The sequence below is a fragment of the Pseudophryne corroboree genome, chromosome 8 (genome assembly GCF_028390025.1).
Source record: "Pseudophryne corroboree isolate aPseCor3 chromosome 8, aPseCor3.hap2, whole genome shotgun sequence".
NCBI lineage: Eukaryota > Metazoa > Chordata > Amphibia > Anura > Myobatrachidae > Pseudophryne > Pseudophryne corroboree.
In genome coordinates, this window is record NC_086451.1 from 745852 (window position 1) to 761056 (window position 15205).

At 50.2% G+C, this 15205-nt stretch overlaps 1 protein-coding gene across 1 annotated transcript in view; it reads right to left on the minus strand.

Moving 5' to 3' along the window:
- The window catches only part of DNLZ (DNL-type zinc finger), a 47826-nt gene extending 34358 nt beyond the window's left edge, over positions 1–13468 (minus strand). The window contains exon 1 of the mRNA XM_063935794.1: positions 13362–13468. Within this exon, the coding sequence (XP_063791864.1) occupies positions 13362–13468 (107 nt within the window). The remainder of the gene's footprint in view (positions 1–13361) is intronic.
- Positions 13469–15205: the final 1737 nt, after the last annotated feature.

The following is a 15205-nucleotide window of genomic DNA, read 5'->3' on the forward strand; positions in this document are numbered from 1 at the left end:
ACGTCAAACCAGGAACGACAAGCACTGAACTGATCGCAGATGCCGAGTAAGTCTGGAGCTACTCAGAAACTGCTAAGAAGTGTCTATTCGCAATTCTGCTAATCTTTCGTTCGCAATTTTGATAAGCTAAAATTCACTCCCAGTAAGCGGCGGCTTAGCGTGTGCAAAGCTGCTAAAAGCAGCTAGCGAGCGAACAACTCGGAATCACCACCATTAGCTGAGCGGTATAACGGAACCCTAAGACATAGGGGTGATCGCGGCTAATACATGGGCGGTCTTGAACCATTTAATTAACGTGGATATAAGACTGTTCATATACGCCTGGATAGTATGTTTCAGACTATAAACGAGGGATCTATCCCACTATGATTATTTAAACCTGGAACAATACGTGTACATGATTACCCGATATAGCGGGTGTTTCAGAGATACATAGTGTCCGTGCAGATGTGCAACACATTGTAACAACAGACACTAGATCCAGACCACACAAAATGTGTGTTATATGCTGTGGCCGGAGAGACTAGCCAGCCACACGTGTAATGGCGTCTGCGGCACTGAAGGGGTTAACCCTCGTGCCCGGCGCCATGTTACGGACTGTTTAAAAGTTTGTTTAATGATGTGTTTTACTTTTAACATGTCATATGTAGTGCTCTGTGCACCATTGCAGGAATGCATGTTTAACTGTATCTATTTTATATTCAAGACAGGCTCTGTGTATATTTAAAGGGAAACACGTGTTTAAATGAAATGCAGTTACTATAGATGTCTGAATAAGCATCTCTTATCCTCTGGAAATAGGAAGTGGCATGCTAATGGTCCTGTCCTAGCAGCGAGGTGTGAAGGACAATACCTTTTGATGTGTAAGTTCCTTAGAGAGAGATGCTAATCACTGGGTCTATGGGCTTGGAATCTGTTTTATGTAGGGGATGTAATTGATATACGATCCCTGAATGGCAAATACAGGAAGGAAGACTGTTTGTTTGTATTGTAGCCATTCCTGTTGTAACCCCAAACACTGGGATTGCCTGGAGATGTGAATGACAAGACACATTTGTATTTTGAAGCTATGTGATAAATTTATCAATAGTGAATGTTAATCGGATACCAAACGTTGTCTGTGTCACAGGAAGGAGGATATTGTTTTATTGCACTTATATCCTTGTAAAATGTAATTTATTGGTATTTTGTAAAATAACCTGATTGGTTGGAGAAGACAGGGAGGGCTTACCCCCCTGTGGTACTGTGTGAAAAACTGACATAAAAAGGAGACCTGCGTGCCTCCAGAGTTGTAGTTGTAACATCTTATTCTGCTGAAAACATCTGATTGTATGCTGTTGCCCCTAGCAATAGGGAGGAGCCTTTTTAAAGGTTATCATTGAGCAATAAACATCTTTGCCTCAAGAAGACTGCTTCATCTTGTGACCAACAGGCTTAGGCCAAACCTAGCCCCGTCCTCCGGCTGTCCAGGGAAGCACCTAGCGTCTCCAAGCTCCGCCTTCCGCCAGCTACCGGTAGAGGCCTAGCAAGTGGCTAGTGGGGATTCGTCAGCACCACACAGCTGTGGTAAAGCAGTGCGTCGGCACATACAGAGCAGAACCGTGGTTCCAAACGCCACGGCAGGTTAGGAGTTTGGTGGTGGCAGCGAGAACCCGCCCACAGCGCAGTGGGTGGAGTCAGTAACTGGCGGTTACTGACGGTAAGCGGGAATCCCCTATGTGGTCAGGCCTCGTGCGGCTTGACCTTCCAGTCTGTGCGCAGTCAACGGGACGCGAAAGCGACGAGTGCTTTCGTACGGTACCGTCCTGTCACAGAAATTGGTGGCATAGTGGTGGGATATTCCCAGGCGGCTTTTCATCACCCGATTGGAGAAGCCTAGTTACTCAGGAGAGGAGTAACTGCAGCGCAGGAGAACGCACAAGATGGCGGAATTCAGCGGAATGTCCAAGGGCGATCTGGAGATCGTGTGCCAGGAGAAGGGTGTGGATATCCCTTCCAACGCGTCCAGAAGCGTCATGAAGGCGGCGCTCAGGAGCGTGGAGGAGTCTCATCGGGCGGAGGTGGAAAGCACTGACGGCGTCAGCATCGCAGAGGACGGCCCAACAGTGGACCTTCGTAAGGAACCGGTGAGATCCACAAGCCCCGCCCCCTTTCACAGCAGCAATGTTTCCCAGCAATCCCTAGCAGGGCCAGGATCCCAACGTCCCAGGGGGGGCAGTACGGATAGCCTAGCAGATCGGCTAGCGGAATTGGGGGAAAGGGCAACGGAGCAAGAGCGCTTGATCATCATCCAGATGTGGCGTGATGAGCGGGCACCACAGGCTGTGGTACCCCGGGAGCCGTTGTCAGCTGTTGTACACAGATCAGGACGAATTCAGTTTGCCAAGTTTGCAGACAGTGACTGGGACATTGATGGACATTTGCAAGTCTTTGAAAGGACTTGTAAACTACACGATCTACCTAAGTCAGAGTGGGTGAGACACCTTGTGCCCACTCTGCATGGAGAGGCCTTGGAGGCCTATCGAGGAGTGGCCACGGAGGACTGTGGGAACTACGACGAAGTCGCGAAGGCCCTCCTCCAGCGATTCTTCATCACTCCAGAGTCTTACAGGAAGAAGTTCAGAGACTTGCCCAAGAATCCTAGCAGCACCCATGAGCAGTTCGCCACCCAGCTGCGGCAGTACGTGGTGAAGTGGGTGAAGGATTCGGAAGCCACTACATGGGACGCACTGATTGACCTGATCTGCAGGGAGCAGTTCTACCGCAGGTGCGCCCAAGAAGTGAAGGAGTGGGTGCTAGATCGGGAGCCACCCAGCTTAAAGATGGCTGCCCAATTAGCCGACAAGTATGTGGCAATTCGGCCACAGGGGCAGAAGCGCCCAGCCAGCTCCAAAAGACTGCACCACCAAGGGGACCCCCCTCTTCAGCTCATCACCCCCAAAGACAAGCATCTTCCAACCCGGGTGCTCTTGGCCAGCAACCGCACCGCCGCGTCCCTGCAACTGATCAGAGATCATCGGTGCCACGACTGGAGAAGAAGTGCTATGGCTGTGGGAAAATCGGACATCTGAGGATGAACTGTCCTGCATCCCAAGCACCCCAGACTCGTGCCCCAAATCCGAGTGCTGGAACCCGGCTCGCTTGTTTGACGAGAGGAGATGAGCCTACCGAGACTGTTCCCCCTCCAGTCAGTCCGATGGAGTGTGGCGAGAGACAGGTGCACTCTGCGGAGAGAGTCACCTGCATGGCCAAACAGCCCCTACACAACATGTGGAGGCACCTGCAGCCAGTCCACGTGGGACCCCTGCAGGGAGAAGGCCTAAGAGACTCTGGGGCCTCAATCACTGTGGTGAGCCCCCACCTTATAGATCCTGCTGCAGTATTGCAGGGTCGCACTGCCACGGTCACCCTGGCAGATGGAATGGAGAAAGAGGTTCCCATGGCAAGAGTCTACCTGGACTGGGGAGCTGGACCAGAGTTGCGAGAAGTTGCCATCATGGATGGTCTCCCAACTGATGTGGTCCTAGGAAATGATCTGGGTGGTGGGATCGTCACTACGTTTGTTGGCGCCATTCCCCGGAGTCAAGTTCCAAAACCACCGTTGACATCAGCTACTCCAGCACAGCCCAGCCCAGAGGAAAAGACTACAGCTGCTAGACAACTGCCAGCCCAGCCAACCACAGCATCAACCAGCCCAGAGGAAAAGATTACAGCGGCTTGATCAGTACATCGACCCCGCATGCCTTTTGCCTCTGGTATGCCTACGTCCCTTAGCAACGCAGAGGATGTCGGTTCCAGCTCGTTTGATCCTGTGGGGGTGCCCAATGATGCTCCTGACCCAAGTGGTTTGCCAACTCCGGCGGTGAGTATGAGAAACCACCCTGACTTTTCCATGACTGACCCCTACCAGACTGACCCTAGTAGTCCCCACCTAGATCCCCCTGTAGAGTGTCCCAATTTAGGAGAGATTGAGGGCCACAGGCAGGAGTTTATGGAGGTTCAACTCTCTGACCCATCCCCGAAAGGCATGAGGCGCCACTCTGGCAGCAGCCTTGACCGGGTTGGGGCGGGAAGGTTGACCTGGCGGGAAGGGTTAAGGTACAGGGTAGCCAGGAAAGTGGGAGGGGATAGACCAGATAGGGAATGTGTCCAACTGGTCCCCCCAGGGAACTTTCCTGCGCAACTGGTGTCGGTTGCCAGCGAAACCCCTTTGGACAGTAACCCGGAGACAGACCGTACCCTGAAGTGCCTGACACAGAGCTTACCCTGGTCTGGAATGTCGGATGACGCCCAGACCAAATGTAATGCTGGTGCCATGCGTTGGCAGCTGGGGCACTCCAGCGGTTGTGTTGTCTCTGGGCCTCTGCCCATAGGAGAACCCTTGCAGCAAGTTGCTGTGGACATAGCAGGTCCCCTACCTGTGCACCGTAGATCGGGGAAGACACGCAGCCTCCCTGTAGTGGATGCCACACAGGATCCAGAGCAGTGGCGTAACTACTGCCCCCGCAGTCCTCGCAGTGGCTTGGGGGCGAGGGGCTGCGGGGGCGCCACTGATTTAGTGCAGACTGACATGCGGACGAGCGTCCGCATGTCAGTCTGTGGTCTCGTTCCCTCCCCTGCTGTTAGGAGGGACACGGAGGCACAGCGCACGCCTCCCTGTGTCCCTCCTGGGTCTCCGGCGGCCGCGGGTCTCATAAAGGAAGTGCCGTTCGTGAGCACTTCCTTTATTAGAGTGACCCGCGGCCGCCGGAGACCCAGGAGGGACACAGGGAGGCGTGCGCTGTGCCTCTGTGTCCCTCCTAACAGCGGGGGAGCGGCGGCGGAGGAAGGGGGGGGGGACACGCACTGAGGGGGCATATCTGGCACTGGGGGGGGGGGATATCTGGCACTGGGGGCAAATTTGGCAGGGAGGGGGTGTTGTTAATATCTGGCACTGGGGACATATATGGCACTGGGGGGAATATCTGGCACTGGGGACATATGTGGCACGGGGGGGGGGGATATCTGGCACTGGGGCATATGTGGCACTGGGGGGGGGGGATATGTGGCACCGGGGGGGGGGGGGAATATCTGGCACTGGGGGCATATGTGGCACTGGGGGGGGAATATCTGGCACTGGGGCATATGTGGCACTGGGGGCATATATAGCACTGGGGGGGGGAATATCTGGCACTGTGGGGGAATATCTGGCACTGGGGGCATATGTGGCACTGTGGGGGAATATCTGGCACTGGGGGCATATGTGGCACTGGGGGGGTATATGTGTACCTGGCACATGGGGGGGGGCTATATTTGGCACTGGGGGCATGTGAATACCTGGCACCGTGGGGGAATATCTGGCACTGGGGACATATGTGGCACTGGGAGCACAGCCCTAGCAACAAGGACTACCTCCTAGCAACGAGTATGACACCCAGTGCATGAAACCCCTGGCAACGAGCATGACACCCAGTGCATGAAACCCCTGGCAACGAGCATGACACCCAGTGCATGAAACCCCTGGCAACGAGCATGACACCCAGTGCATGAAACCCCTGGCAACGAGCATGACACCCTGAGCATGAAAACCCCTGGCACCGTGCATGGAACCAAGAGCATGAAACCCCTGGCAAAGAGCATGACACCCAGTGCATGAAACCCCTGACAACGAGCAGGTAATTGAAAAGTAATTAGAAGCCTTACTGTAGGACTTAATGTGTAATGGGCATTACGGTGTGTGGCATAATGTATCACAGACATTGCGGTGTGTGTCATAATGTGTCACAGGCATTACGGTGTATGGTATACTATATCGCGGGCATTGTGATATGTGGTATAATGTCTCAGGGTCATTGCAGTGTGTGGCATAATGTATCACGGACATTGCGGTGTGTGTCATAATGTGTCAGGCATTACGGTGTGTGGTATACTATATCACGGGCATTGTGGTATGTGGTATAATGTCTCAGGGTCATTGCAGTGTGGCATAATATATAACGGGTATTGCGGTGTGTGGCATAGGGTATAACGGGCATTGCGATATGTGTCACAGGCATTACGGTGTATGGTATACTATATCATGGGCATTGTGGTATAATGTCTCAAGGTCATTGCAGTGTGTGGCATAATGTGTCACAGGCATTGTATGTGCTATAATGTATCGGGCATTGCAGTGTATGGTATAATGTATCACGGACATTGCAGTGTGTGTCATAATGTGTCACAGACATTGTATGTGCTATAATGTATCAGGGGCATTGCAGTGTGTAGCATAATGTATAACGGGCATTGTATGTGCTATAATGTATCAGGGGCATTGCAGTGTGTAGCATAATGTATAACGGGCATTGCGATTCCTGTCATAATGTGTCACAGGCATTATAGTGTGTGGCATAATGTGTCGGGGGCATTATGGTGTGTGCATATTGTGTCATGTGCATTATTGTGTGTGGCATAATGTCTAAGGGCCATTGCAGTATGTGGCATAATGTATACTGGGCATTACTATAAGGAGGAAAAATGACAAATAATGTAAGGGGCATGAATCAGGATTATTTTTCTTTCCTGTGGTGGCTAACGTCTGGGCGTGCAGGTTGCAAAACTGGGGTATAAGGTAGTCTTTTCCTGCAATGCCACACCCATTCCAACGAAGCCACGCCCATTCCAACGAAGCCATGCCCCTTTTTTGCTGCGCATATTTACTCCTTTATCGCTCCCATTTATGGGGGATGGGGGGGGGGGGGGGGGCCGAAGAATTTTTTGGCTTGGGGGAGATAAATTTCTAGTTACGCCACTGATCCAGAGGCTGGTGGTCTGGCCGCCATCACTGTGGCACAGGTAGCGGACGAGGAGGAAGGAGTAGGCCTAGGTGACAGGGTAGGTTTCCCGAGTCATAGGTCGACGGAGGAGGATTGGAGGGCAGGTCTGACCGTTAGGGCAGACAGTTGCCAGATAGGTATGACGAAGGTGCAGTGCCTGGGGCACCATGTGGGAGGAGACAGGGGTAGGCCCAACCCAGAGGGGGTGGAGGCAACCAGAGGCTGTCCCCGACCCACATCACCCAGACCGGTACTGACCTTAGAACCTGTAAGGCCCTACGGACATGTTGTCATTGACTTTAGTCCTGTAGTGAACCCCTTGACAGAGATGGCTAGGAAGGGCATTCCCAAGTCAGTGGACTTTGCACCCGCTTGCGAGTTGGCATTCCAGTCATTGAAAGAGGCTCGGATACCCGCTCCAGTGCTGATGGCGCACATTCTTGACCAGGACTGTGTGTTACGAACTATTGCGCCACTGCACGGACTGGGAGCAGTACCGAGCCAGAAAGAGCCATATGGGCAGGAGCACCCTGTGGCCTGGTTAAGTAGTATACTGCTATTGTGGGAGGTGGGGTACCGTGGGTGGCACTTGTTTGTAACCGGCCCCCCACCGTGGTGACTTACCACCCACCTGTTAGGTGGCTGCAACCTACCTTGGGGAAATTGGACAGACTTTTGTGGTGGAGCCTTGAACTTGGACTTCAGGTGGACTATTTGAACATTGTGCACCCACGAAGAGAGGCCCACTACACTATGGATAAACTGTCTAGGCCAGAGCCTACACATCCCAGGTAGCGTCCCCTTCACCCCAACGGACTGCGGGACCAGGACCCAAGCAGTATACTGCTATTGTGGGAGGTGGGGTACCGTGGGTGGCACTTGTTTGTAACCGGCCCCCCACCGTGGTGACTTACCACCCACCTGTTAGGTGGCTGCAACCTACCTTGGGGAAATTGGACAGACTTTTGTGGTGGAGCCTTGAACTTGGACTTCAGGTGGACTATTTGAACATTGTGCACCCACGAAGAGAGGCCCACTACACTATGGATAAACTGTCTAGGCCAGAGCCTACACATCCCAGGTAGCGCCCCCTTCACCCCAACGGACTGCGGGACCAGGACCCAAATCGTTGGGACATGGGTCCCTGGTTGTCCCGCTTGAATGGGGGGGAGGAATGTGGCCGGAGAGACTAGCCAGCCACACGTGTAATGGCGTCTGCGGCACTGAAGGGGTTAACCCTCGTGCCCGGCGCCATGTTACGGACTGTTTAAAAGTTTGTTTAATGATGTGTTTTACTTTTAACATGTCATATGTAGTGCTCTGTGCACCATTGCAGGAATGCATGTTTAACTGTATCTATTTTATATTCAAGACAGGCTCTGTGTATATTTAAAGGGAAACACGTGTTTAAATGAAATGCAGTTACTATAGATGTCTGAATAAGCATCTCTTATCCTCTGGAAATAGGAAGTGGCATGCTAATGGTCCTGTCCTAGCAGCGAGGTGTGAAGGACAATACCTTTTTGATGTGTAAGTTCCTTAGAGAGAGATGCTAATCACTGGGTCTATGGGCTTGGAATCTGTTTTATGTAGGGGATGTAATTGATATACGATCCCTGAATGGCAGATACAGGAAGGAAGACTGTTTGTTTGTATTGTAGCCATTCCTGTTGTAACCCCAAACACTGGGATTGCCTGGAGATGTGAATGACAAGACACATTTGTATTTTGAAGCTATGTGATAAATTTATCAATAGTGAATGTTAATCTGATACCAAACGTTGTCTGTGTCACAGGAAGGAGGATATTGTTTTATTGCACTTATATCCTTGTAAAATGTAATTTATTGGTATTTTGTAAAATAACCTGATTGGTTGGAGAAGACAGGGAGGGCTTACCCCCCTGTGGTACTGTGTGGAAAACTGACATAAAAAGGAGACCTGCGTGCCTCCAGAGTTGTAGTTGTAACATCTTATTCTGCTGAAAACATCTGATTGTATGCTGTTGCCCCTAGCAATAGGGAGGAGCCTTTTTAAAGGTTATCATTGAGCAATAAACATCTTTGCCTCAAGAAGACTGCTTCATCTTGTGACCAACAGGGTTAGGCCAAACCTAGCCCAATCCTCCGGCTGTCCAGGGAAGCACCTAGCGTCTCCAAGCTCCGCCTTCCGCCAGCTACCGGTAGAGGCCTAGCAAGTGGCTAGTGGGGATTCGTCAGCACCACACAGCTGTGGTAAAGCAGTGCGTCGGCACATACAGAGCAGAACCGTGGTTCCAAACGCCACGGCAGGTTAGGAGTTTGGTGGTGGCAGTGAGAACCCGCCCACAACGCAGTGGGTGGAGTCAGTAACAGGCGGTTACTGACGGTAAGCGGGAATCCCCTATGTGGTCAGGCCTCGTGCGGCTTGACCTTCCAGTCTGTGCGCAGTCAACGGGACGCGAAAGCGCCAAGTGCTTTCGTACGGTACCGTCCTGTCACATATGCTCAATTGGAACATATGTGTGATCTCATATTAATTGCATATCTGTACTTGACTAGATACACTATACTCATTAACACTGTAATTAGATCATACTCAAGCATATTTTCAAGTCTGTATAACATCAGATCCAGTGACCAGATTAAATAGAGTGTGTCCTAGATCCTGCATGACATAGGTTACATCTCTAAAAGAATATAACAACAGGTGCTAAGATCGGACCGTGTATGGTGATTAGCGGACTCCCGATTATAACGGGAAGATATACATGTGGTTATTTATGTGCTTGTATAATAATTATAAATTTACTGTGCATGGTACATGCATAAGGTACTTTACAATATTATAACAGCACACGGCTACATATATGCCTGTATAATAATAAAGGTGCTCTTGCAAACTTATTGTGTGAGGTACGTGCATGATGAATTCCACAACATTACTACAGCACTAAGTGATTAAATTAAATTATTCGCAATCACACATATGTATATCTGTATGCACACACAATTATTGTTAAATAACCACTGTCTAGATCAGGCCTGGCCAACCTGTGGCTCTCCAGCTGTTGTAAAACTACAAGTCCCATCATGCTTTGCCACAGTTTTGCTATTAGGGAATGCTAAAACTGTGGCACGGCATGCTGGGATGTGTAGTTTCACAACATCTGGAGAGCCACAGGTTGGCCAGGCCTGGTCTAGATGAATGGTTATAATAGGGAGATCACTATTAAAATAGAAGGAAGATAATTAGAGAGTGAAAGGGGAGACTACATAGATATTCAGCTTCATACTGTGATATAATAAGACCTGACACTGATAAGTGAAAGATCCGGAATAATTATACCCAAACATATAGGGGATTTTGTCAACTTCTTAGTTACTACAGGGATCTGACGCCATTAAATGAGAGATCCATTGGTGACGCCGTTATATAGCACAACACTCACCAATTGAATCTAATATATTCCTGACACTCTAAGTGAGAGGACGACGGACTTTACATCTGACACTATAGGTGAGAGATGATCCATCAATACATGTGAATGACACCTGACACTATGGGGGTCATTCCGAGTTGTTCACTCGTTATTTTTTCTCGCAACGGAGCGATTAGTCGCTAATGCGCATGCGCAATGTCCGCAGTGCAACTGCGCCAAGTAAATTTGCTATGCAGTTAGGTTTTTTACTCACGGCATTACGAGGTTTTTTCTTCGTTCTGGAGATCGGAATGTGATTGACAGGAAGTGGGTGTTTCTGGGCGGAAACTGGCCGTTTTATGGGTGTGTGCGAAAAAACGCTACCGTTTCTGGGAAAAACGCGGGAGTGGCTGGAGAAACGGAGGAGTGTCTGGGCGAACGCTGGGTGTGTTTGTGACGTCAAACCAGGAACGACAAGCACTGAACTGATCGCAGTGTAGGAGTAAGTCTGGAGCTACTCAGAAACTGCTAAGAAGTGTCTATTCGCAATTCTGCTAATCTTTCGTTTGCAATTTTGATAAGCTAAGATTCACTCCCAGTAGGCGGCGGCTTAGCGTGTGCAAAGCTGCTAAAAGCAGCTAGCGAGCGAACAACTCGGAATGACCCCCTATATGTGAGAGGCATCTTGGATTATATACCTCATTATTATTATCACTCTCCACAGTATGATAAATTCTCTCCCCCTATAGTATGATAAACTCTCTCCCCCTATATGATCTCCCATAAATACATGGCATACTAATCCCATAATCCCATATCTATTATTGTGGATATAATTGGAGAAATAGGATTCATATATTACGGTGATTTTCCACTGAAAGGATATGTGGCATGAAGCTGTGTAACATTTGTTGCAGGATATGTATGACTATTATGTTACAATATCTCACTAAACATCATCTCTGGGCAATGAGCTAGAGATCCAATAAGAGCACAAAAGAGACTGTGTTATAAATGTATGACTGTATAATACACCGCTGTATTCAATCTTCCTTCCAGGCAACATATTACAATCTCTATAAGAGTACATCAATGGCAACGTGTCATACAAATATCTATAATATTTATTATAACTAGATATATAATAAGAGGGTTTTGTACAGAGACAAAAATTATAGAGAACAGATATGAAAGAGACGCTCATTAGTTTTTAATATTCAGGTTTATTCTATTTTGTGTTTTCTGTATATCACAGTTTTGTCGCGTCATCGCATTAACTTTACATGTGTTTTAATATTTCACAGAAGTTTACTCAGAGGACATGAAATAAAACATGTCAATAGATATATATATATATTTTAAGAAATTAATGAAAAGTTAGGCTTTACAGAGGAGGCATCACCCAGCAATCCCAGAATCAGCGCAGCTGTGTGTAATGGCGCCCAAACGCTAACAGGGAGTGACGGAGACAGAGAGATGCAGCTCCAGGGCGGGAACATTTACTCTAAATGGCGCCCTGGGGCTGGGGGAGGGGCTACAGGTCAGAGCCTTATCCCTCTGCTGGACTTCACCACCGGGTGCTGCGGGCCTTAATAAAATGTATTATAGCCTAATCCGACCTGTGCCCTTGCCCTGGTGGTCTAGTGGGGACCCTGTACTGCCACAGTGTCCACGCCAGCGCGTGGCCCGCCTCCTAATGGCCGCGGCGGATCACGATTTCCAGCAGGTCCCGCCTGGTGGACTCTTTTACCTCCTCCCTGAGTGCAGCCACGCAATCCCGGAGAACTTCGGTTAGTGTGTGTGCCCTGGGTGAAGAACCGGAGCCTCCGCTGTAAGTACCCGGCAACCAGGGACGCGGGAGTATACAGCACCACTGGGGGAGGTGATGGAGCCCTTGAAGTCTTCTATCTTCTTTAAAATAACTCTTCTTTGGACGGCTGGAGCAGCCCTGCCTGTTAGCTGCCTGCACTGCAGGCACCAATTTACAAACTGAGCTCCTGTGCACGGAGGCAGGGTTATAGAGGAGGTGGCGCTGAGCATCTTGGGAACAGTCAAAGCTTTTAGCCTGTTGGTGCCTCGGATCAAGATCTTACCCTACACCCTGACTACATTATACACACCCTGTCTGCATTATATACACCTTGACTGCGATATATACACCCTGACTGCATTATATATACACCCTGACTACATTATACACACCCTGCCTGCATTATATACACCCTGACTGCATTATATATACACCCTGACTGCATTATACACACCCTGACTGGATTATATATACACCCTGACTGCATTATATATACACCCTGACTGCATTATATATACACCCTGACTGCATTATATATACACCCATATACACCCATATACACCCTGACTGCATTATATATACGCCCTGACTGCATTATACACACCCTGACTGCATTATATATACACCCTGACTACATTATATACACCCTGCCTGCATTATATATACACCCTGACTGCATTATATATACATCCTGACTGCATTATGTACACCCTGACTGCATTATATACACCCTAACTTCATTATACGCACCCTGACTGCATTATACACACCCTGACTGCATTATATATACACCCTGACTACATTATATACACCCTGCCTGCATTATATATACACCCTGCCTGCATTATATATACACCCTGCCTGCATTATATATACACCCTGACTGCATTATATACACCCTGACTGCATTATATATACACCCTGACTGCATTATATACACCCTGACTTCATTATACGCACCCTGACTGCATTATACACACCCTGACTTCATTATATACACCCTGACTACATTATATACACACACCCTGATTGCTTTAGTTTATACGCACCTTCAACCCAGCCAACCTGATTCACATTTCCCTTATCCCATCCCTCCCTTTCTCTGCCGGCTTGGACACTGTGGATCATCCTCTCCTCCTCCGCACCCTCTCTAGCAGTGTCCTTGCCTGGTTCTTACCTTGCTAACGGCTCCTTCTCTGTATCTGCCTCTGGCTCCACCCTCCCCGTTGGTGTCCCTCAAGGTTTTGGCCCCCTTCTCTTCTCCCTGTAGACCTCTTCCCTGGCTGCGCTCATAAGCTCTTTCAGCCTCCAATACCACCTCTATGCGGATAATACGAGACTATACCACTCCTGACCTCTCCCCCTCTGTCCTCTCTTGGGTATCCAGCTGCCTCTCCGCCATCTCCTCCTGGATGTTTGAGCGCTCTCTGAAGCTCAACATGGACAAAACCAAACTCATCATATTTCCCCCATCCAGAGTCTTCACCCACCTCCCAATATTTCATCAATGTTGATAACACCACCATCATCTCCCCCGTTCCCCAACTCCACTGCTTGGGCGTCACTCTTGACTCCTCCCTCTCCTTTGCACCCCACATCCAAGCTCTGGCGCAATCCTGTCGGTTCCAGCTACGCGGCACTGCTTGCATCAGGCCATTTCTCTCCCAGAGTGCAACTAAACTCATCATCCACTCACTGGTCATCTCACGACTTGACTACTTCAATGTTCTCCTCACTGGCCTCACTCGCTCCCCTCTATTCTGTCCTGAACTCCGCAGCTAGGCTCATCTTCCTCTCCCGCTGCTCCACATCTGCCACTCCCCTTCCCCAATACCTGCACTGGCTTCCATTCCTCTACAGAATCCTCTTCACCCTCACATACAAGGCCATCTCTAATTCCACTGCTCCCTACATCTCCAACCTCCTCTGCCTTCATACTCCCTCCCGCCCCCTACGCTCGACCAATGACCATCACCTCTCCTCTACTCTAGTCACTACATCCCCTGCGCAAATCCAAGATTTTGCCAGTGCTGCCCTTTTTCACTGGAACAAGCTCCTTCGCTCTATCAGACTCTCGCCAACCTTGCAAAGCTTCAATCGGGCACTGAAAACCCACCTATTCATCAAAGCGTACCTTCCGATGCATAACCTAGTCCTGAGGCTGCTCTCCCATCCTCATGCTTTGGCCATCTCTGCCTCACTTACTTCCTCAAACCAGACCACCTTCCGCTTGTACCTCATGTCACCTGTCTGTCTCCTTCTCCCCATAGATTGTAAGCTCCTTAGAGCAGGGCCCTCTTCCCTCCTGTTCTCACAGCCCTCTTCTCTCACACTTTAATTACAGCTCTCTCCTACTCAGCGAATGTCTGTACCCGCATCTCGCTCGTTACGGTCTATCCCTTCCAGTGGCCGCCTGTCCCCAGTAGTACACCGATTACTCCTTTGCTTCCTGACATCTCGGCTGTAGTGTGTACTGAGAACTGTGCTGCTAATTGTTACCTGTGCTCTTGTGGCCGGAGACCCCCTTGACCACATGGTTAATGGTGGCTGTGGCACGGAAGGGGTTAACTCTCAGTGACCGGCACCATTTTACAGAGACAATGGATGCTTGGCGCCACTTTTAAACGTGGACTGGCACTAGGCGCCATATTTGAAGTGTTGTAGGTGCTAGGTGGCCTGTATTTAATGTATTGATGACACTAGGTGCAGAGTGTTTTCAAAGTGGCTATCATGTGCCGCGGCCCCGGACCTCTCCAGCGGCCGCGACAATGAATGTTAACCTCCCAATGCGCTGCACTGGGGGGGGGAAGGGGGAGCCGCTGCAGCCAGGAGATCTACTCCCACTGCAGCGCTCAGTGCCAACCGCTTGGGTAAATGTTAACCCCTCAGTGCGCTAGGGGGAGGAAGGAGCCACTGCCGCCCAGAGTGCGTCGAACACGGGGGACCAGGCTAGCCGGCTACCTGTGCGGCCGGGGTACTTAGGGTACTGGTCACTGAGGTCCGGGAGCTACACTCCCAGCGCTGCAGAGGGGCAGAGAGCCACAGCGACCGGGAGGAGTGTCCCGGGCGTCAGAGAGGCTATGGGGTGCGCCGCAGCCCGGATCACCTCTGGAGGCTGCGGTGAGTCACTAAGGTGGCGAGCTGCCCTAGAGGCAAGGGGGAAGCCCGGCGCAGGGGACCTAGCCTCGGAACTGCAGGG